General features: G+C 33.9%; 1 protein-coding gene across 10 annotated transcripts in view; it reads right to left on the bottom strand.

Moving 5' to 3' along the window:
- Positions 1-25,179, bottom strand: part of Adgrl3 (adhesion G protein-coupled receptor L3) — a 721,722-nt gene that overhangs the window by 32,388 nt on the left and 664,155 nt on the right. For all 10 annotated transcript variants that reach the window (XM_076938716.1, XM_076938717.1, XM_076938710.1 and 7 more), the window contains 3 exons: positions 11,635-11,803; positions 5,761-5,886; positions 405-501 (listed from right to left, as the gene is read on the bottom strand). In XM_076938716.1, the coding sequence (XP_076794831.1) occupies positions 405-501; positions 5,761-5,886; positions 11,635-11,803 (392 nt within the window). The remainder of the gene's footprint in view (positions 1-404; positions 502-5,760; positions 5,887-11,634; positions 11,804-25,179) is intronic.

Raw genomic sequence — 25,179 nt, 5'->3', positions numbered from 1 at the left:
GAATTAGACAGTATATTTTTACTTCCACAAAGATGATGAAATTGCTTCATACCTGGGACAATTGGAGCTCTGTGGTGCTTAGCAGACTATACAGCCACGTAATTGCCCATTTTCAATACTTCCAATGAGGCCTAACATCCCATAAGTTTATAACAGTGGCAGATGATTAGGATAAGAAGTTTCTCATGCTATAATCTCTCTCTGAGAAGATTTCCTGAAAACTCATTATTAAAAAAAAAAAATCTGTAGATAATGAAACACAAACTGCACTCATCAGGGTTCAAACCCTACAAGATTTCACTGTACATGGAACAGGGGCCAGAACACACATAAGTGACAATGCATTTAAGAACTTCCTACATTCTTCAGGAAAGCAATGGCTATGAAACATCAATCTTAACTACCTCTGTTGAGCGACGCTGAGCTGTTTATGTCTCCAGTAATGAAGGATGACTCTGACTGCTTTCGGACGGTGTCATTCCACATTCTCCGAATCCGGCTCTGAATTGAGAGGGAAGAAGGAGACAAACCTCTTAGAAAGCGACTTTTCACACACAGTTTAAAGTTTCTTTCAAAGCTAGAAGAGGTCGTTGCTCCTAGCACCTAGTGAAGAAGCATTTCTATCCACCTCCAACACAGTGGCAGGAGAACATCAGAAACAAAAGTCGTGATGCTATTTTCATGTCTTTGGGTATTTTCGTAGATGCTCATGCCATAACAAAACTGTGGATAACAGAAAAGGCAATGTACAAGACCAGTGTGTAACAATGTCAGAGAGAGATGTATACTATTGAAAGATTGCATTTCAAAAGTAAAGCAATTTAAGAATTCAGACTTTAATAACAGTCTGTTAACAAAAGACCACAGAATACTATTGAAATGCTAAGGAAGTTACATATTCTACAAGTTTCTCAAGGACCATGACATTTCAGAGATTATATACATCCTGATTTTTCTTTGGAGGTGTTAAAAAGTAGATATCTCAACTGTATTCATCGCTTCACAGTAGGAAGCTTTACAGATACCTGAAAACTCCTCCATTATGACTTATGTTTCTAAATTCAAATTTCTAAGAGGCAGATTCCTCACAAGGAATGTTTTAGCCCTTGGGACAAATTTCTGTTTTATTGTGTCTTGCCATTTTATTAAATTAGAGATCAGAAAATATTGATCTTCTATGGAAAAAATATCATACTTCCAGATGTTGTTTCAGAGATGAAAGGCTCAATAAGAAACTTTGCTGCTAGTAAGAGTGAACTCAAACTCACTAGCTGGTCCAGCTATATTTAGATAGTAGAAATAGTTAACCTTAGACTATATGAAAATCATATAAGCCTGGAGTGCAGATACATGTATGTATGCATATACAAAATTCATCATCATCAACAGCAGGATATGTCTTAGAACATGGAGGTGAAAGGAGCAATTACATCATCATATCCACACATTATAAGATACCACTTTGTAGAAAGAATGAAAGGCATATTACTGAAGGAGACGAGACAATGAGAGCAAGTCAATAAAAAAATAAAACAAAATTCAGAATTTGGTGGCTGGCATTCAGATGGTTTAGGAAGATGTAATGCAGAGGACACAAATACAGTGTGGGCAGTCTGTTTCCCAATCTCAGTATTGGATTGACAGGTGTTCATTCACTTAGTGTGCTTTGCAATTTCATGCTCATTCCATACATTTTTTTTTATTTTTGAAATACTATATAGTAAAGGGTGAATACATCTAAGTTACAATAAAATAAATGATGAAAGACAAATAACACTATCACAAATTTTCCAATGTGAGGAGAACATTCTGCTGTTCCATAGTATAAAATCTCCCCGCATATTAATCCTACTAATTGTCCTTTTAATTGATGGTGTGATTCTTATATGATTAACTTTTTATAAGTTATTACCACCAGAAAGTAAGTAACTAGAACCTGAAAATGAGGACTTTGACACGTTGTTTGCTGACCACACCCCTCCAAGACTACAGATACTACCAAATACTTACTACATGTGAATAACACCCCTTTCTTCTTTTTCTAGGCCATCTCTTCAGTTTTTTGAAATAATCAAAATAAAAATCTCAATTTGCATCCTCTCACCAATACTTTGGGATGTATCTCTTGTTCTTTTTCAGAGCTTCTTCTCCCATCCTCCCTCACAACAGCAGATTCTCTCAGTCTCTCGGAGAACTTGGGTAGCTAGCTAATGCTTTTCTTTCTATTCCTGAATTTGCTGGTGTTTTGGGTCTCAAGAGTCACATACTAAGTCTTCATTCACCCTGAACTGTAGTTTGCTGAAACTCCTTCTCTTACTGAGAGTACTGTTCAGATGTTGACATGAATATCAACCTCAAAACAAAACAAAACAAAAACAAAAGCCCAATCTTTCTTCCTGACTAAATCTGTGGGGTCACCTGGGGTCTTCACTATATCACTTTACTTCTCTTTCTAACAGCTTTCCAAACCTGATTTTAGATATTTTCTCTTGGCTAATGAATTCTCATTTATCAACATGAAAAGGAAAGTTCTAGAATGTAAGGGAAGTTATAATTTAGCTATTTTATCCCCAGAATTTGAAAGATTTATGGCATTATATTAGAAGCACTTAGTATTTCTAAATTCAAAAGTATAATACATAGGTATTTTAGAGGCTCTCTGATGTAATATTTTTATCCATATACCAGAATCTTTTCATCTTTTTCTTTTATAATGCTGAAAAACTTAACAAATTCATACAAAAATCACAATTAATTTTGAAACATATTTGTTTTTAAAAATTATGTGGATTAATCTTTATTTTATGGGTGTTTTGCCTGTATGTATGTCAGTGTACCACATGCACGCTGTGGCTATAGATGCCAGGAGAAGAAATTAAATCCACTGAGACAAAAGTTAGAGATGGCTCTTAGATGCCATGTGGGTGCATCTAACCCAGGTGCAGTGGAATAGTGTGAGTTCTGAGTCGTCTCTCTGTCCACCATTTGTTGTTGTTTGTTTTAATCAGACATGGTGTAATTAATTAGCATTTATGTAGGATTTTATTGTCACAATTAATAAAATTTCATATTATATGATATATAAAAAGAAGATAGTACTATGCTAAAAACTGCAAAGGTGAAGAAAAATGCAGCTTGAAATATATGTGATATTCTACTCTATAATAGTAACACTAATAAATGACAGGAGACACCACATTATTGAGAACACCGATTTATTGAGAACCTCCAACTGTTCTATGTTTTGAAGACATTACTTTAATCATGGCAACCTAAGAAATTACTAATATTGTTCCCATTTTACATATGGAAAACTGAGTCAATCATAGTCAAAACTTGTTCTGACTAAAAGAAAGGGTAAATACCAGCAATCCTAACTCTTAGAAAGCTGAGAAAATAAGGTATCAATTTGTGGAAAATGTAATGCATAATGAGACCCATCTGTCTAATAAAAAGAAAGAAGCTATAAGAAAAGCTTACTTTTTATTATAGCTGGTAAATAGTAAGATTTGGGTTCAAACCATAGTGCTCTCTTCCATGAACTCTAACATTTTATTAAACTGCAGTGCCTGATCTCATTCTTCAAAGGTATTTCTAAATATCACATGAGTCTGTTGTAACCCAACTGTAATTCTCAAACATTGTATTTTCACTAGTGGTATTTGTCAATCAAACGACTATACAGTCCTAGGTAATGAGATACTAATGTGGAAGGCAGGCAAGGTGCAATCAAGCAGACAATATGCAGGCTCAGCCATTTCAATTTAAAAGCTAATGAAACTGTTATTATAAAAAGAATTCAGAGCAAAAGCTATCAGATAGAAATATTCACTATTAACAAGATGAGGACTTTGAAGCACCGTCCTGATTTGCCCTTATTCTTATGTTCAAATTCAAGTGTTTCATACACAGACTGAATAGTCCAAACCCACAGATCTTTGGCCACCTGAATGAATATATCCTTCAAACCCTGGTGTGCAACTCTGAAACCACAGAAGGTTATGAATGGGACAGATTAAATTCAAAGTGCTAGTGATTACACAATATCTTTGGACTAAAATTTATGATTTGTGGTTATTAAGATATTTAAGGTAATCTGATACATTTTGGAAGTTATAGGCTATTTGTTAAAATTTAGTAGGTATTGTATTAGATTGATAATAGGATTATAGTCTTATTTGCAAGACAAAAGTCCATTATGTTTAAAGATAGTGTTTATGGGCAACTTTGATTTATGAGTTTCTATGCTAAGTCTGTGGGTCTATATTCAGTTGATGTGGTTAAAATAACCAGATATATTCCCCTTACAAATGAATGTTTACAACTATGAGGAATTGACTTTGTTAAGATATAAAAATAATTGTTTGTGCAAACTTAATTTAGAAAGATTTGAAAAAAAATCCAATGATAAATGACATTTGTTGGATGATAGTTTGGAGGGACTGCTCACTCATCATGTGCAAGGGCCTTGGCGTGACATACAGTAGTATAAAAGAAGGTTAAAAAAAAAAAGTGCAAATCTTCATTTCAACTGTATTTATCTACTTAATTTAAGCCTTACTCAGAACAATCTAGACATAATCATAATTTCAACTAAACTATGGAAGATTAGTCTTCCAGTCTTGACACAAATTCACTAAAACCCACACAATTCTATGCTGTAAAGTGAGGAGACAGCAAACACTTTACCTAAAAGCTTAGAAAGCGTCCTTGGTCAGGGACAGTTTAGCAATGTCTCCTACTGGCTGAGGAGACTGGCACAGATCACTTACGCCAATGACAGTTCAGTGGTGTTCTTAACTGCACTTCAATTATTAAACACATAACATTGTGGGAACTACGGTCTGTTAGTTTTTTTATTATTATTAAACGTGTCCTAATTTGGTATTCTTCCATTTAATAATTTTATTTCATGGATATGAGTGTTCTGGCTACATATATGTCTGTACACCACATGTGTATAGTGCCTGCAAGGGCCAGAAGAGAGCTTTAGAGCTCTTGGGACTGTAAACCACATGTGGATGCTGGGAATCAGACCTGAGTCCTCTGGAAAGACAGTCAGTGCTATTACCTGCTGAGCCATCTTTCCACTCTCATATATTATTTACATATTGGTTCAGTATGTAACTGAGAATTATTATATCTATTGAACATCCAAGAAATCTAAGGATCGATTTTCAAATTTGAGGATCAAATTCCAGTTCAATAGGCCATTCTTATGTCATTAATAATTATTTTAGATTATACATTTCATAATGGAAACATTCATTTTAATCTATCCTTTGAGAAATCCATGCAATTATACAATGCATTTCGATTAGATCTACTTTCTACTCCCTGTTCCAACCTCTCCTTGACTTTCTACCACGTTCCCTTCCAACTTTTTATCCTTGGAGTTGTGCTTGTCTGGGTTTTGTTTTATACTTTGTTTTTCTTATGACCCACTAAGTCTAATTAGTGCTGCCTATCCAAAAATGGGTGCTGGGCCATCTACTGGAGCATGTGCAACATACAAGAAAGGTGCTAACTTGAAGCAAAGTAAATTTTCCTCCCCCATCAAGCATCATCTCTGGACAGCCCTAAAGATGGAGAGGTCCCTTATAAGCTCCACCCACATTCTGTATGTCCTGTCAGTCTCACTAAAACCAAACCCTTGATGTGGCAAACACTTGAGATAAGGGTGATCACAAAGAGCAGTGATTTAAAACTGAACACCCGAAAGAATTATTTCAGCTCAGGGAGCCTGTTGTCTTTATTTACCTGTGAGCCTGTGGAATACCGTCCTGGAGTTCGAGAACCAGATGTTTTCCCTGAGCCAATCGAACTCTCCGTGCTTTTCCCACTACAGCAATGCGTGCGTAGGCATTTCCCATACTCTTTCCGTACCTAGACAATGAAATGTAAACTTCTATTAGAACTTTGTCCATTTTATCTAGGAAGTAAGGAATAACTTGTAACGTTTATTTTCATGAACATAATTACTTTGTAGCTCCACAGAAACAAAAAAAGGTTAATCATCTATTTTCCAGTGCAAAATAGTTAGATTCATGGTGCCAAATTCAAATTTCACACTCCTGGAACCTTTGTAAATACACATACTTCCACTGCATCAGTAATACTAGGGGTATTACTTAGTAATTCAAAGAGACCATATAATAGAAAGTCCAAGAGAGATTTTAGCTTTATTAATTTTATAAACAGTGACCTATTGGTTCAACAGCATTTTCAGTACTTTTGTTTGGATAGAAATCTGTGAGAAAGATGAAAAGAAAGAGGTAGAGTGGATACCGAAGAGAAGAGAAAGGGACACCATTTAATATTTAAAGACAGGAAAAAGCACTGTGCTAGACTAAGCATTTCTTTTAAGTCTATATTTCTTGTGTTTTTCTTTTAAGGTTAAAATTTGAATATTTAGAGTAAAAAAAAAATAAACTTTAATATATGTCCAAAAATTTTATTAATAATTACACAGAAATACAGCTGTTCCTGAAACTCACTTTACAGACCAGGTTGACCTCAAACTCAGAGATCTGCCTGCCTTTGCTTCCCAAGTGGTAGGATTTAAGGTTCATGCCATCACTGCCCAGATGAATAAATCCATAACATAAACATATTGGGAAAATAAAGATAAACAGCCATAATTTGTGTTTTCAAAGTTGGGAAATTATCAAGAAGTTTAGGGTAAACCTATGACATTGTTAAATTTTTTTCTTACTGCAGACTTAACTGAACAAAGCATATGAAAATAGATAATATCCCCAGCTATTAAAAAAAAAAAAAAAAAACGCAACACAACAAAGGATACCTTGTGATACTTAGTGTACACACATAAGTGTCCAGGGTGATGCGATATTGTGCCTATTACTGTTTTACAACATATTCTGGTTTCTTGGAAGGGCTCACATTGTTCCAATGTTTATATGTGGTAAGAATGGTACAATGGTTCTCTTCAGTTTCAGTGTGATTGGATTTAAAATCAGGTGGACACACCCAGGGGTGTGTCTTGGATGTCTATTTCTAAGAGCCTTAAATGAGGAGGGATGAGCCATACTGAAGACAGACAGTACTGTACCACAGACTGAGGTCCAGACTGAATAAAATATCAACAAAAGGGCACACCACACCAGCATGCATCGCTTTCTGCTTCCTGATTGAGGACCTCGTGTGGTATATCTTATACCCTGCCCACATTCATCATGCCTTCACTTCCAGAAGTGTTACCTCATCTCAAACTGTGAGCCTGAATACGTGCTTCTACCTTATGGTGCTTTGACACTTATTTTGTCACAGTAAGGAGGAAAAAAAAAGTACAAACATTAGTAGAAAGAAAGGACATAACTTGGAAGTCGAACCCTTGTTTAGTGTGGCCCCAGATTCTCACCTACCCGTGAATAACAATGACAAGAGACAAGGAGTGAAATAAAAAACAAAAGAAGAGACCCTGCTGGGCATGGGAGGTGGGACCCAAGTAAAGCTTATCAAGATAGTTATGAGAAATCTCTAAAAAGATAGCTTAGAATTTTTCTGTTGAAAAGATAAGGTTGAGAAAGATAAGAGAAGGCAGCAGTCTGTTCTAACCGTATGTGACAAATGAAGAAATATTAGAATGGTTATTAAATAATCAATATCTGCTGGACATTGATTATTCTAATAATAATATGGCAATAATTTGATTATGACTTGAGAAGCCTTAAAAGTAATTCTTCAACAAAGAAAGATATGTGTTATAGAATAGTTTGGATATCTGTCCTAAATTTCAGAAGCATCTTTAAAAACTTTGATCTCCTCAAATATCACTTTCTTGGTCTGGTGCACCCAGCCAATGATTTTTTTTCCATTAGTCTATAGCAAATTTTTTGGAACAAATATTGTAGTAAAAAGAAAAAGAGAGAAGAGAAATTTGGAGAAGCACTCTTAGTTACCAAAGAAGCACTGCCAGACAAGCCATAGGAGTTCACTGTGAACTATTTTCATTTTATAAGAAAGACTGACTATTATGCACTGATTTTTATAACCAGTGAACCTAGAGATACGGCGATGCCGAGTTCCATGGCAGCTCCACTGCCACAGGATTCAATATGCCTATGCTACTTTGCTCTTATATAATTTAAAATGTTCAGCACATGTCTTAATAAAAAAATTAACATGGATGATGTTCATGAAATATCCAATCTACTTCAAGTCATATGTCATCTGAGAACTCTAGTTTATTTCAGTGTGATACAATCTAGAATATAGATGACAGAAAAGAAAATCGATCTTACAAATAGAATAATTTTTCCATACTCTCAAATAAGAATAAATAATCCTGAGAGTGGGTATACTGAATAGGTGAATTAAAAGGCAACACTGACCAATTTTAATGTAGCTGGTGTAAATATTTTTTAAAAAGTTCTAATGTAGATCTTACAATTTGCATTAGAAAATAAATTTGAACTCAACAAGTTTAATTGTTATTTAAGAGTTCAATCAACAAGTAACTTTATAAATTTAAAATCTCCAAACTGGATATTATAGATTTTTTTAAACACATAAGCAATTGCAAGATCAAATTTGTATTGATAAAGTTTACTCTGAATGTTTTTAAAGAATTTTAAATACATTTCCACAAAATCAAGCCAAGTAGTTGGCTCCTTTTGTAAGAAAATCTCTCTACTTGATGATGCTGAGACATATTCTTGACACTAAATAAAATTGCCACTATTTCTTTAAACTGAATGAAAAATAATTATAATTTATTATAAACATGAAGATATATTTCCAATCATGGATTAGTAAATATATCCAATAAGTACCCTATGGTCAATACTTTAGTATGACTTTATAATTTGTCTCCTGGAAAGTTCATCTGTTGGAAACTTTGTCCTGAAATTAACATGTTAATGTTATTGGAGGTAGGGTCTCTGGGAGCTAATTAAGATAAAATGAGGTCCTGAGGTGGCAATAGTTGCTCTCTGAGAAGAGAAAGGCATAGCTGCTAGCCGCTTCTTCTAGCTTGCCATAGGATGCTTTCTACCATGGTATAAAGGAAGAAGTACAACACCTCAGTTCGAACTTCTCTGTCGTTAGAAGGAAGCAATAGAGAAAGCTTAATCCTTTATAATTATCTAGTCTGGGTATTCAGTTACAGCAACAGACACAGGCTAAGTCAATGTTTCTAAGGTTTTGCCATAAGACCCACTTCTATGTATATACTTTAAATTTTAAGCATTTAAAATATAATAATTGTAATCAGTTTATTAGACAATAAAAGGGAGCTAATTGAATTTGTTCCAGGAATCCTACTTTCCTGATTTCTGTGTATAGCAAAGCATACTAACTTGATACATATAATTTACAATCTGATTTGTTAGATACGATAAATATAATTAGAACCCTATTCTTGGCTATGGGTTCTCAAGTACATGAGTATTAAAAACATCTTCTTATTTATTTCAATCATGTCTTTATGTAAAGTAAGAGATAAATATGCTATAAAGATTTGCTGATAAAATACAATCAGATCAGTTTATGTATAAAGTTTAAAAGTTAGCTTTACTGCTCAGTAGGTAGCTTCTATATTAACATTAAAATTTCTATGTCTTCAAGTTCTTCTAATGTATGAAGTAAAGATGACAGGTAAGTATGAACTGCAACTTGCTAATCCATCAAGATGATGTTATTATTTACCATGCTCCCTGGTTCCTAAGGACATTTTCTACCTTTCTCCTTAGTCTCCTGATTTGATGACCATCTTTCTGTTTCTCTTAGGATCAGTTATGCTTTTCTTCTTTCCAAATTTACATATCTTTCAGAGCATTTAGCTTCACCAGCTTCTTTCACGTCCATTAAAATGCTAATGACCATGCTTTCAAGCTTTCTCCTGTCTTTAATTTAAAGTGTGGTCTTGATTCTCATTCTATTTTTCTGACACTTCTTTCTATCTCTTTCCTTACTATTTGCCTGTCTCTTCCTCTTTGAGCCCATCAAGTGCAGCTAATTATTTTATAGTGGCCACACACAGTTGCTCTGCTTCTAGGTATACATGCTATGAGTTAAACTATTTTTCCCAGTGCCCTTAGAAGTTTAATTGATACCATCTGTGGAGTCCTGTCTTATGGAAAGTGGGTAGAAGTGATAGAAGCCACATCCAGATGGTTTCTACAAGATTCTATATTCTTCCCAGACAATCTACTGGATCTCATCACCCATGATGATAACAAAATTATGTGTTGAAGATTTGCTAATCCTTTTCTAGCTGTGTGTCTTCATGGAATTTCATCAAATGTGTCAGCGAGTGAAAATAAAATAGTGAGTTGAGCTACTGAAATTCTGAGAATATCCTCATTTGACAGACTTCATTCATTCAATTCTAGACTGTCTTTGGAAGTGAATTTGACCCTATCTGCATAAAACTCATTCTTTCTAATAGGTGAGTAACTGATCTTTATTCCTCTATCCCATATTTGTGACCACAGGAAAACATTCTAGACGTTTATTACTAGCTAAAAGTGAAACACAACAAAGTTGTTTTATTCTTGTCCTTAAGAAGTGGACATTAATCTTAACAACCGTTTTTGATAGTACTTTGATTTTTATTCTTGATTAAAGAATTAATTAATTCTTAGCGATAGAGAATATAAGTCCTCATTTCTGCTGTTTTCCTGAATATAATTAAAGTCTTACTGTTACGTTCTGAGATCAAAAACTATTTCCCCTTCATTTTTAGAGCCACCTTTTTAACTACTTCATAATCATTTTTATCACCTCCATGTCACCTATGAGGAGACTGGGGAAATGATGAGGTTAGTTAACTTACTAAAAATCAGAGAAGCTTTTCCATTGAGGTCTGAAGACAAACATGGGCAATTAGCTAAGGTTCCATGTTAACAAAAACCTATAGAGGCACTTTTTGGATGAAGTTGAAAAGTATTGGAAGGGAAAAGTCAATCTTATGACTTAAAAAACATGAAACAAAATATTTAATTAGTATATGAAACAAAATATCTAATTGCTAAAAGTAGCTTTAAAAAAATCCAGGGTTAATTCTGAAAGATGTGTATCAGGAAATTATCAGTTTCATAACCAGATTTTCAAATACACAGGTGGAGATTTTTTACATCTTATTTGCTTTGGACTTGGAGACTCTTATGGAAAGACTTGTCCTTTTACCTATGGGGACTTTCATGCTAGATCCTGGTGGTTAATTCTAGAACTCAATTATGGAAACAAGAATAGAGATACAACAAGTGGCTTTTTAATGAATTATTTTATTTGCTTATCAATATATGAAATCAGGAAATTAGTCAACTCTATGATTTACTTTGAGAAATTACTTTCTAAAATACAACTTCCATTTTTCTCCCTGTAGATATACACACAAGTCGGCAAGAATTTACAAAAAGAGCACTGTGAAGATCATTAAAATGTGTTTTCAATAATTTGGAAACTGCCTTCTCACCTCTTGTATGTTTATTTCGTGTATATGTTATTAGTAATGGTAAAGGTAAATTAAAGAAATACGTTTGTTTTTGAGAAAATAGAGTAATATATTTCATTTTTGAAAAAACTCATATGAATGCTACACGCAAACATGGTAGGCATCTTTTATTAACATGAGATATAGGCTGTAGCATCTGGAAAACTGTAGCTTACCTTCTTCTGTAGGACACAGTGGAAAATGAATATAAACATTCCCTGTAGAGAATTGAAAATGGTGAAGAGATAGGCCATGATGACTGTGCTTTCATTAATATACATGAGTCCAAAGGCCCAGGTCAATCCTAACAGGCAGAGCAGAGCTATTGCACCTATAACCCACGACCTGTGGAGAGAAGAGAAAACCCAGGGTTAGCAAACACCTAGTCCTGAGTTACAAAACCATGTCCTATCAATGCTACTGACACTGAAGAAAAAAAAGCTATGGTAGGTTTTACTGACAGAAATGTGAGACAAGAGGTGTAAGAGCTTGAAGATTTTGATGGGGACTACAAGTTCAAACTTGAGGGGCAATACATGGATGAAAATGTAATGAACACAGAAATTCATTTAAGCAAAAGCAGATTTGTGCCATAAATTATTCATGTGTTTGCAATACATATGCAAATGGTATGGATATGTAATTACAGTGAATGAGAAAGGAGAAAAGTCTTTAAAGATTCGTTAGTCTTCACCATACTACTTGGTACATCTGTTTGAATGCAATCAATCTTTCAGTGCTTCAGCTAATACATTTGTATACCGCTTTTTCCAACGTTACTTTCTTTTCTAATAAAATGATTATATTTTGGGGGGGAAATAAAAACAACTCTTGAGTAGAAGGAACCAATATTGGAAGACTTTTTGTTTTGTTTTGTTTTTTTGAGATAAGGTTTCTCTTTATATCCCTAACTATCCCGCAACTTAATCTGTAGACCAGGCTGGACTTGAAATCTGAGATCCGCCCACTCTGCACTGCAAAAGCTGGGATTTAATGCTTGTGCTATCCTCAACCAGCTAAAGCACATATTTAAAGGTGATTACCAACATGTGGAGCAAGCAATCACAGGATACAGTAGGTTAAATGACAAAGTTCCACTCCAGTGGTAACAACCTTTTAGCCTTTGGGTACTATCTTGTAGATCATACTGGCCTAGGTTTACAAAATTGGGCCTTTGGTATCTTAATAGGCTTAGAATGTCTTCATCTTTTATAAGTGTCTACAAACTCAGGGAAGAGGATGAAGCTGAGAATGGGGATGAAGTGGTATGAGTGGAGTAACATAGCAGGAAAGGTGAACAACCACCTTCACTCCATTTGCTTCATTTCCTCCAAGATGCCATGTTTAACAGTAATAAATTGGTGACAGAAGCTCATATATTTAAGGTCATGCTATACATTGACTAGAAACATAAGATGAACTAATTTCATAGACGGGCCTCTAGTAACTGGACATGGACTCCTCAACTTGCAAGTAGAATGGAGAATAGGACTGAAAGCATCCAAGATCTCTACACATTCTTAGCCCCACCCCTTACTGTCCCAGGATCCTTTCCTTGAACACAGAAAGTTTACATTTCTTTTCAGTACTCTATATAATTTTTCATCTTTGTTGTCCAAGGAGGAAATACCTGGGGAGATTGGTTTTTAGCAAAGCAAAGAGGGAAAAATACATGTCACCATAATCTGAATTTAATTATTTTGTTTTTTTTTTTTAAAGATTTTAAGACATGGTCCCATGGTTTATAAATATTGTTATTTTTCTTCCACACAATCAGCCATTGTATTTCAGATTTAAATGTCCACTAAATGAATCTGATTTCCTGTAAAATATCAACATTGTTGGATGAAGATTTGCTCTTGCATTTGGCACGTTTGCTTATATGAATTAGAAAACACCTTTAATGTTAATACTTTTTTCACAACTGAATTCCAAAATATGGAAACATACAAACAATAGCTCTTGGGTTCTTACAGATATCAGAAAAAGGAAAAATAAATGGGAAGGATCATTATTAACTACAGAGAAAATATCTACTTAGATTTAGAGACCAAACAATGTCACAAAATACTGAAGTCAGCCATTATCCAGTAGAAAACATACAATGGATCAAAGGGTTAAATGGTCTAGAACTGCAGTGAGCTCTGATTTCCAAAGAAGAATAAGCAAAAGCATGAAGCAGTAAGTGTGATGGAGTCAGGGAATGGAAACAAAGGACTCTTCACCAGAAGAACAAACTGAAAGTCTACAGCAACGTGGCCCACTGGTGGCCAGACTTTGTTGATTCTTGCAGGACATATTGGGTTTAAAATTACAAGCAAATGTCCAATTGTTACCATTATCTCTCCACTTGTTAGACTGGTACAGACTTGTCACTTTATTTCAAAATTTCATTGTATGCATAAGCAATGAGAGTATTCATCATGATGCAGGTTTCATAATTTTCAAAGGGAAAAGTTTGCCTATATGAAATTGAATGATTAAAAGTCCCTTTTCCCCGTTTAAAGACATAGTGAATACAGGAAATCATTAATCCTAATGGTAACTGGGTAGTTTCTATATCCATAGAATTGTTAGAAAGGTACACTACTAAGTCACAAAACATTTTAATAGGAATGACAGAGGAATGCACAAGAGAAATTTGGATATATGCAGCATGGAAGAACATCACTATTAGAGGAGATCTCCTGAAAGACGAGTCTGTACCACACAGAAGTGGTGTTACTGAGGCACTATGATCAAATGATAGATATCCCATCAACAGACGTGAGGTGGGATTCTTTTTCCTTTCTGGCAATACACTTGCGGTATTCTGCATGTACGTTGTATGCCAGAGTCTCCTGCACAGTTTGCTCTTCTGCCTCAATGTGAATGACAGAAGCTCTAGTGGTTTCTCAGTACTGATCTGACAGCTGGTTCATGGGACCACACTGATAAATGCAATTTATCCAGCCATTCAGGTCATTCTTACTGATGAAGGGTCTGTTATCCTCATAGCTAAAAGAATGCATAGACATAAAAGACAAGAACACCAACATTAGCATTTTATGATAAGAATTGGCTGTGAAAAAAAATATTCTCCTGTTTCCTGACCAAAGCCTTTATTTCCCACTTCCTTAAAAGGTATCATAACCTTCCCTTTATATCCAGAAGGTAAATCCTAAAATGACCATGAGAACTTAAATGCCAGGGAATAAAATCAATTTTACAATACTGCAATAATCCCAATCTGAGACTCAGCAATTCCCTTTTTTCATCATGTGCTCATATTACTTGTGACTGACAGAGACATTTATTTCTTAGAGATCACATTTCTCTAGAGAATGAGAAATTTTATGAGCAATCTGAAAATAAGGCTTGGGGGCATGCTTAAAATGATAGATGTTATGTCACGTAAAGGTATCTCTTCTTCTGTACCTATTAGTGGGTAAGATGATTAATTATGGACAATATGCCTCTAGTAATTTTAACACAGGAGATGATGATTAACCTGAGTTAAATCTGAACACTACAGCTCCTTTTTCCCTTTCGTCTTGCACAAAAGCAATATATTTTCCTGCATATGAATGCACAAATGATGTTTCCGAAAGGCCCATCTGTGATGGAGTTTTGAAATAAAGAGAACCACTCATAAAATCCCACTCTCCAGAATGATGAGATGGTAAATACTGGACCGAAAGCCTCATATGTGAAGCCTGCTTGCTTCAGGTTTACATACATCCCAGCTCAATCATTTACTGGATACTTTGATGTCAGGCAGAAGCCAATTAACTGTGGGTGTGTCATTTTATGCATCTATAAAGTGGTCATAATTAGAATCTAAATATACTATGAGTTATTCTTGTAAAAAATAAAATTATTTTGATCTGAGCAATAAAGTATTTTATCATGCTAAAATGGTCTAAAGCCTAAACTCAAACAAACTAAAAATTTCTTTCCCATAAGAGAAAATACTCAATACATAAATATTGAATAGTTAAATGCCTGAGAAGATGTTTAGGAAGTAATATGATGCAAAGAAAGAGATGTAGCTGAAATAAATCAGTAGATGGAGCAGGGAAGTGAATGGATTTGTGTACTCCATGTAGTGAGTGGATATTTAAATCCATCAAAGGCAGAATAAGGATTAAAATTCCATTTCTAAGTCACATCAGTCATAATGTAAATGACCCAAAACCTCGCATAGGTGGCAATATGATACTAGATGAAACAGTTCTAGAATATTCTGTCATCACAGAAAAGTTCTATTGGATAATGCTGAACGAACACAGGTTAAGAACATTTTAGGCCAATCAATATAATTGCAAAGGATGTTTAAATTAGGCCATGAAAGTGTGAAGATAAAAGAACATCTAATAGTAGTTTGTGTTTGCTGTAATGTACCCAGATAGAAAATCATGTACCTAATTTATAAGCTATAAAACACAATGGTAATATTTACTGTTATATCAATCCCAATTGCATCATTATAATTTCATCTATGATGCCAACTTCAGGAGTAGAAATACATTCTACTCTAATTAACCCAGAATAATGTCAAGCAGATATGTGCCACCTCTAGCCTATAGAGCTTCAAGCAAAAACATTTTACAAAAACTGAATCAAGGTTTACCAATATTTCAAAAATTAAAATAGCCTGGTTGCAGTATTCCCACTGACAATTTACCTTCAGTATTAAATGTCACAAGAGAAATCAAAGTGGGATTTCTACGGCAATGTGATGAACATCAGGGGCTCCACCAAGCAGAGTTTGTTAAAACCGGCTTCACTCAGCCACTGCAGACATGTGCTGAGCAGTGTTCACTGGGATGTGAACAGAAGCCAAGTTGACATTTCTAGGTCTTACCAATTAAGGGATTGGACTGGGCTCACTTACCATTTGTTCTCCCTTTGACTTGGAGAAAGAGACAGTAGAGCCTCGGATGCTGAATTAGGACACTGTTAGTAGTAATGTTGAGCTGATGACTGAGACTTAGGCCACCTGTCCCTAGACTCTCCCCCCAAACAACAGTTTACACCACTGGATTTTGCTACAGTTTACAGTGGCTTACCAACAATGAATATTTTTATCTTTTGTAATTCTAAGTCATATTTAATGTAAAATTTCATAAATAAGATGAAATTATTTGTGAGTTTAACTATAGCAGGGAATAATTAGCATACAATGATTTTTAAATCTACAGATCACTGAACACTGCCTATGTCCAATAAGTTCTAGCATTTTTGCCATTAGCATAGAGAATTAGATTATATTTCTCTCCAAATCCAAAGAGAAACAAATACCAAAGTTGCCATCACTTACCACAGCAAAGCTGTATAGACTTTAGGTTTCTTATTTGCATTTTAAAGTATATTACAAATAAATTATAACATTGAATAATTTTCATTGTGGCTTTCTGTCATTGATGAACACTAGACCCACTGGAGGGTGTGATTTTACTGCCAGTATTTCACATTTTTATGGCATTATGGATACTCAGCTTCACAATGTTTTTGGTGGTGGAGATTAACAGATCCTCATGTGCTATCTTTTAAATTATATTAATTTATTGATATAAATATCAACAAAAGTTAAAATATACTATACTATATATAACTTAAAGTCAATGTTTTAAAAGTTTTCTTGGGAAATATTTTATTTTATCTTTGTGATATTTAAATATTTATTTAAATAGTATCATAAATTTATATTATTATCTAGAGAATGGTTTACTTGTCTCTGTCACTTGAAAATCATTCATATCATTGAAAAAATCACAAACCACATAAAAGCTATAAAAATTATAAACTTTATGAACACTTAATGAATGTTAATTTTAAGAGAGGTTTCTTAATCAAAACAGTAACTTATAACAAACAGAGTGATGTAATAAGTCAAAGAATCAATATAGAATGATGATGAATAATTCAGACATGAGCAAATCCAGTTAGTTCCAAGATACTCTTTGTTTTGTTCAAGAATTATTGATTTGGCAAAAAATTTTGGGCATGCTCTTTTGAGAGAAATTCTACTCACACAGAAATTAAAGATATAGCTGAAATAAATTATTTAAAGAGTTAAAACTATTCCCTGCTATTATAGTTTCATTTTGGAGACATATATCTTTGTAAAGGACTAAATATATATATATATTTTTTATGCTGGGTAAGGCAAGGTGTGAAGAAAGATTGAGTAATGAGAAACATGTTCAAGAAGTTAATCCTCAAGTCCAAAGATCTGCTCATTGATAAGATACAATAAGTAATGGAAAAGGAAGGATGCAGGCCAACATGCTAATCCCGTCGGCTTGGAGGCCAGTACACTTTGAAATGTACCAATCCTATGGTTAGCCTTTGTGTTTGTTGTGTGAAATGTACGATTAATGGAGCAAGAGAGCTCTTGCCAGCCTGACTAGTCTCCTGACATTTCCAGCTTTAGAATACAGAGGATTTGCTTTCCTGAATAAAATACTAACTTCGGCAAAGAAATATAAAATTCTCCTCACTTAAATTCATTTGAGTGATTGTAATAGTGATAATATGTGAGCAAACCTTTTGCATTTTTTTATGTATACCACAGTAGCATTGAAAATGCTTGATCAACTGATTAGCTGTGACAGAAGCCCCAGATTCTCTCTATTTCTTTTTCAAATGTGTTTTATGTGAGTGGGATAGCGCTAGATGAATTCATACTACTACACTCGTTGTATACTACTACTGATTAAACAGAAAAGCTATTTACAGTTTAATCTGAGTAAAATAAAGACAGCGGTTCTATTATAACCATATATTTAATCACTAAGCATTAAAAACATTAAAAATCCTTAGAAAATATTAACAATGTATAATATATCACAGAAACTATTATTAACAGTGATTTTATTTTAACTACAGATTTTATTGGTACTGAATTATTACTGTAAAAAAAGTTGTATTCCTATGGAATTTACCAAGACAAGAACAAAATGAACCACATCAGTAAAACAAGCAATTTAAAATATAATATAAACATTTTCATTCCTGTGGCTTTGTGTGATTTCACTAGAATTGAAGATTTAGAAGCAAAACATCAAAACTAAATCTTCAATCTGCAATTAAGAGGAACCTAGTAAAATAGAATCAATAAATGTCACATTCAGGTCTTATAATTTTGACCGTAGTGTTTCTATAGTTTAGGGGCTGGAGAGATGCTTTAGTGACTAAGACTCTTCCAGAGGACCAGGATTCAATTCTTAGCACCCACGTGGCAGCTCACACCTGTCTGTCACTACATTTCCCAGGGATCTGCCCACATACAGAAAGACAAAACACCAGTGCACATGAAATAAAAATAAGCATAAAAATACTGTTCTACAGTTGAATATTATTTTGAATTTTGTATGAACTGATCAAAAAATAATATATAGTAAGAGACCATGAATAGCAAGAAAGAGAATGAATATTGAAAAGTAAAGTGATTCATGGTATGTCTTATTTAATAGCAATTAATATTTTCATCTGTGCAATACAAGCAAATCAATTGGTAGGTAACAAGAAAATAAAGTATGAAACTTGGAGTCCTTTTGATAGAAAATAGTAAAATCATTTATTCCTTGATGTTATTCTTTACTATTGTTAGCATGTGAAAAAACTGAAAGCAAGGAATTATAAATCAGCCTCCTTGAGTCTGAATGCCTTCTAAGTATGTTTTCAACTACCACTTGGAGTGATAACAGAAATTTCAACAGCTAGCAACCCTTTATCTCTGGAAATACACCTTTCTTCATGGGGCTGCTTGTGTGTGTTGAATGTAAGAGCCTAGCACATTTCTGCATGTGAATATCTAAGCACTCGAAGAAACACAAAATTAAATATGAAAGTACAATATAATATTTGCTATTACACAAACTTCTGTGTCCTCATGTTATGACCTGGAAACCTCTAAAAGGAGACTTGAGAGAAACTGAATGTACATACAATGCTCCCCTGGGGTTCTGTTAATTCTCTTCTAAAAATTCAATGGAAATCCAAGGAGGATACAATAACCAGTCCACCAACTACTTCTGTGGTTTTTAAAAAAGTGTTTATATGTAAAGAAGGAAACATCATATATAATAAGTTTTTATTTAAGACACTAAGTTTAGACTTAGTAAAAGTTACAGATTTTCTTATTCTGAATTGAAATATAGATATATCCAGCTAATCAGTGTTCAAAGAGAATCTCAGAATTCACTGACAATTAGTTCATAAAAAATATTGTGGTTCAGTGTTCACAAGTCTGCTTGCGATGAAATGCTTTCTGTAGGACCAAAAGAAAGACAGGTAGAAGTTTCATGCAGGAGGGTGGTGGTGTTATTCTGCAGTTTAGAATTGACTTCCAAAGAGAATACAGATAAAACGTGAATAATAAAACTCTAGAACTAACATAATATACTATACCATATAAAAAGAAAGTGAGAAAATGGTTCTAATTTCTGATTTAAGAGAATTTTACTCACCCTCTAGTGGTGGTGGACACACCTATAAGCCTATCACTCAGGTAGCAGAGGCAGGTGGGTTTCTGTGGATTCAAGGCCAGCCTCCTGGTCTACAGATCAAGTTTGAATTTCTCTTTAAATTTTAAGTACATATATAATAGAAGAAACCATTGAAACTTTAATAAAATTGTACACACACACATATGATGAAGAAAACTTACAAGAAGAAAATATTTATTAAGTCAAGTCATCTCTTAGTAGTAAAAAACAAAAAGGAAATCTAGCAGGAACTGTAAAATCTTATTAAAAAGTAAGGAGTCCAGTAGGAAAAGAAGATCTTAATATCTAATTATATAGGCATCTGATGAACACTAGGGAAATGTTGAAGATTTTTCAGCAAATGATAATAAAATGAGCGATCTTTTATAGACTTTTCTACAGCTAATCAAGTAATACTCAGTGAATTCAATGAAATAACACCAAACCAAAACACAACACATAAGCATAAACCTACTAAGAATTGAATAAATGCAAAGTCAATCACTTTTATAAAAAATGTACCAGTTTTCAAATTATATTTTAGTATAAGTGATAAATTAATGCCTAATAATATCAAAATTTTAGGAGATAAATGATTTCTCTCTATGTTCCTTGTTTGTTTTCTTAATGGCATAATGAGATGACTTAGCTTTAAGCACAGAACAATCTCAGTTCTTTTACAGAGAAGAAAGACTTTGTGCCAGCATTTCAAAATAGCTGGCTTAAAACACCAGCATCCATGGGCAGATGTGAAGACTGTTCTAGAATGCCGTTTTAACAGCACATGAACAAAAAAGTACCAGAGACTTTGATGACAGATCATTTTTTTAAAAACATAACTATGTAGTGGAAAATCTCAACAGTCACTGGGAGTAAGCCAAGAGAAAATTAGATTAGGAAATGTCCAAGTGTGGAGTGAGCAGATCAAGAAGGCTGCCACCCCACTATACTGTCTGCACACTTAAATACAAATAGAGTGGTTTTGTATAAATAGCCTTTCATTGTAGGTCACCATTGAAATATATATTGAGCACATTTCAGGTATGGATAGGAAAATATTATTATAAAACAAAGTAGCATTGCTATTGTAAACCACTATGGAAAAAAAAAACAGACAAGAAAACACAAAGTGTTTAGGCCTGCCTATTATTTCTGCTTATCAGAAGGTATTTACTTCAAATATGGAGGACCTAATATGTAAGTTTGGGAAGCTATTTGAGGCAATTAATTTGCCAGTCAATACTGGAAACAAGTCAAGCATCTGTAACACTAAATACAAACATAGAAAGGTTACTGGATTTAGGCACTGTAGATCCCAAAGTAAAATTTTAGTCTCTAAGGGTTTATACAACATTTATAACTGGAATATCCTGTAAGTTACTTGGGAAAAATATTTGTCCCAAAACAAAATGTGTTATCTCTGACTTTCCACATGTTAGCTTTAACAACCCACTTATTTGGTATCTGAGTTTTAAACTCTAGAGTCACTTCTCTTTCTTCTTAATTTTCTATAAAATTACCTTCAGAGTTCGTAAACGTAAAACTCCCCTAGGGGTTAGGATTAGATCAGTGTGTGTTCAGCATGTAGATGCCTGGAGTCAATCCTTAGAGTACACACATGTGTATTAAATAATTAATAGACAATCAAGACTATAAGTCAAATCTATTTCATACATCGAGGCACATAAAGTATTTGATTTGATTAATCTGGAGAACAAATGGTGTTTAATTGCAATTATTCTCAGATACTTCTCATTTTCTTAAAGCCTTACACTTCACTCTATTGGGAGGAAAATCACAGTTCTATGAGTAACTAATTTAGATTCAGACTATGAAGCTTTCTAGTCTAGTGGCACACTTCCTGTGAAATATAAAAGCAATCTGAGTCCAAGGTCTATGTAAAGAACAAAGGAGATGCTAATTTTTACATTTTCATTATTAAGGAGAAATTTTCCCCTTGGGAAGTTGTTCAGGATTTCTCATACATCCTTAGATAGCCATTGCTGCTCCCATAACTGATATAAACCTAATTATTTGGAGGGGAGAATGAGAAAAATAATTTAATCTCAAGGTATAGTGAATAATAATAGTGTGCCTACAACTCTCATCCTTCAAACTGGTTTTCACAAATGTCAGCTCCCAGTGTATGGAGTGTACTGAATGCATTTATTCATGAAACATGGTTCTGAAGATGATATAGGAATTTTAATGCATTTTAAACAAAATGTCTCCCCAAAGATACCATCCTTTAATACTTCAGAGCACTCAAAATTATAGCCTAAAATTGCAGGCTGTGAAGAGATTGGCAATATCACTGCCTGAGTACAAAGCTTTGTGAATCTGAGACTGATTCTCAGCTTTTAAATGCTGGAATCAAGGCAATCAGTGAAGGGCTAAGTAATGCTTAAGGAATGTTGTAAATAACTTGAACTGAATCTGGTTGTCAGACAATCCACAGAGCTCTGGTGCTGTTTGGACTGTATTACTTTACTTCAGTTATATACATCAGGAAAATAGAGAACTGGAAAAGAAAGACAAACCATGTGCATGAATAGAATCACTTTAATGAGTATTTTTCATATAACGAATAATATGAAAACTATTATTGATTCTGATTCTAAGCATGCATGCATTAATCAAATGTATTAGAAAAATACTTGTTTTAAAAGGGCTTGGAACATATGTGGTAGTTTGGATGACAATGCCACTCATAGGCTCATATATTTGAATACTTGATTCTTAGTTGATGGAACTGTTTGGGAAGGATTAGGAGGTGTGGTTTTGTTGGAAGAGGTGTGTCACAAGGAGTGAGCTTTGATGATTCAAAATATTTTGAATCATCAAAATATTTCAGAGCATTGCTCTCTCTCTCTCTCTCTCTCTCTCTCTCTCTCTCTCTCTTTCTCTCTCTCTCCCCCTCTCTCTCTCCCTCCCTCCCTCCCTCCCTTTCTCCTTCCCCTTCCCCTTCTCTTCCTCCTTCCCCTTCCCCTTCTCCTTCCCCTTCCTTTCCAGTTGGGTCTTTGAGAGTTTGAGGCCAGCCTGGTCTACACAAAGACTTTGAGACCAGCCAGAGCTACACAGTGAAACCATGTCTTAAACAAACAAACAAATAAATAAATAAATAAATAAATAAATAAATGGAGAATATACCAAAATAATTTACTTACTCAGAAAATTTAAAGCTTATGAACGTTTTATTAACGGTGACTCTTTACGAGTTTTATTCTCTTGTAAACTTCAGATTCTTTTCATATTATTACTGTCACAGTACTATAAAAATTGACATAATTTTGAAAAGTAGGCTGTATATTTATATATAAGCTATATATATGTACATATGTGTGTGTGTGTATTAGTATGAAAGAAAAAATAAGCATTAAAATCTCCCTGTGAAGTTGTTTTATTTTTCAAGCTTATGGCAATTTCCTTTCCTTTTCATTGAATCTAATCATTCTTGACACCATAAACTATTAATAGGCTACTGATCACGCTGAATATAATTATGATTTAATTAGTTCTATCAATATTTACAAACATATTACTCAAATAAAGCTTACCGTTTTAGAAACTACAGTTGTTGCAGGTATTGTTAGCCATTTTGTTTGCCCTGAAATTTTCAGATGCTCTCCTTCACACATGACAGGTGTGACCGCTCACCAAGCACCCATTATTTTTACCTTCTAGACCAACAGAACTTGCTATTTATTAATCACGTGAGCATTTCACGCTTGGAATCTTTTTTTTTTTTTTCAAAAAAAGGCTAAGTTTGCCTTTTAAAAAGAAGATCATATGATGCATAATTTTAATGACACCATATGGTAAAGAAAGACACACAAATTCTAACAAGATTTTGACAGAAACTAAGCACAGCTTCACTGTGGAAATTCAGAGACTCGGAGGTGGCAGTGTATTTCCACCTAGAGTTGATTACATTAAGTAATCAAAACATGACAGGCGTGGCAGTGCGAGTCTGCAGTTGGAGCATCTCAGGAGACTGAGCCACAGGATCACAGGAGTTTATCATTTTGCATCTAACCGCGGTGAGACCTCACCTCCAAGATTTTTTTTTTAAAACTATAATATTCTACAATTGCACCAAATATACGATGTGGTGTTTTGCATATATGATTATCATTAATTATGCAAAAGTCTATAAAATAGATGTACTTATTTTGTAATCAGAGAAAAAACTGATTGTACACAGTTGTAATAATTTGATAGGGACATATAGCCAAGCATCCCAGGACTGAAGACATGCTTCTAAACTAGATTGGCTTTTGGGGTTGGGTAGTTACTACAGTTTATCAAGGCCCACACTGACAACTAGGAATGAAAAAAGGAAAACTAAATGGATCCCAAACACATTGGGAATGGGTAAAGTTAGAGACTTGTATACAGAAATCTGTCCATAGACAAAAGGGAAGCAATAGATATAGGAAAGACAAAGAAAAGTTAATTTCCATATTTTTTCCAAATAAACACAAAAATTTTTATTATTTCTTTTTCTTCTTCAAAATAACTTGTGATGTTATTTAATAAAAGTACTTAAAAACTTTTGTATTTATAATAGAAAGCAGGTGATTAAAGAAACTGTCAATTTTTATTTTGAAGGAAGTCTTTGAATATTCTAAAGAATTCTCACAAATTAAAGCTTTGTATTTGTCAGCCATACAGTAAGTTAATTTGGGCTGACAAAAAATTCAAGAATAGCATATATATATATATAATTTCTTTTAATTGTATTATACTTTTGCTATGATTACAGTGGCCTCCAACACAGTAAATCAATCAGCAAATTCAAATGTTTGAAATTACTTCTTTCTTGTAACAACCTATTTTGATGAAGAGACAAATGAGAAATAATAAGCAAGTAGATATGTACTATTTATGTTAATTACTTTCTGAGTAAGCCTGAAAATTGCATTCTTCATTATCTGTTATTAAGTGAACTACATTATTCCATGCAATTGTTTGTTTTTTTCACAGTGTATCATTAGTACTGTAATAAATGAGACAAATTAGTGTTCTTTGCTAATTTTAAAGAAGCTTATTTTGGGGACCCTGGGGTCACTTTGAAACTGAAGAATAATACAATTTATTTTTTAAAAGGAGAAATATTTAAATTATATGTGGTAATAGGAGTCAGCCAGGCATGGAGCAAGGAGAAGAAATTAACCAGAGGTAAAACTTGCAGGGATAGTGCACATGCCTAAAGTAGACTGATAAGCTCATGATAAAGATGGAAAG

Source organism: Arvicanthis niloticus, chromosome 7 (genome assembly GCF_011762505.2).
Source record: "Arvicanthis niloticus isolate mArvNil1 chromosome 7, mArvNil1.pat.X, whole genome shotgun sequence".
NCBI lineage: Eukaryota > Metazoa > Chordata > Mammalia > Rodentia > Muridae > Arvicanthis > Arvicanthis niloticus.
This window is presented reverse-complemented; position numbering and strand designations above follow the sequence as displayed.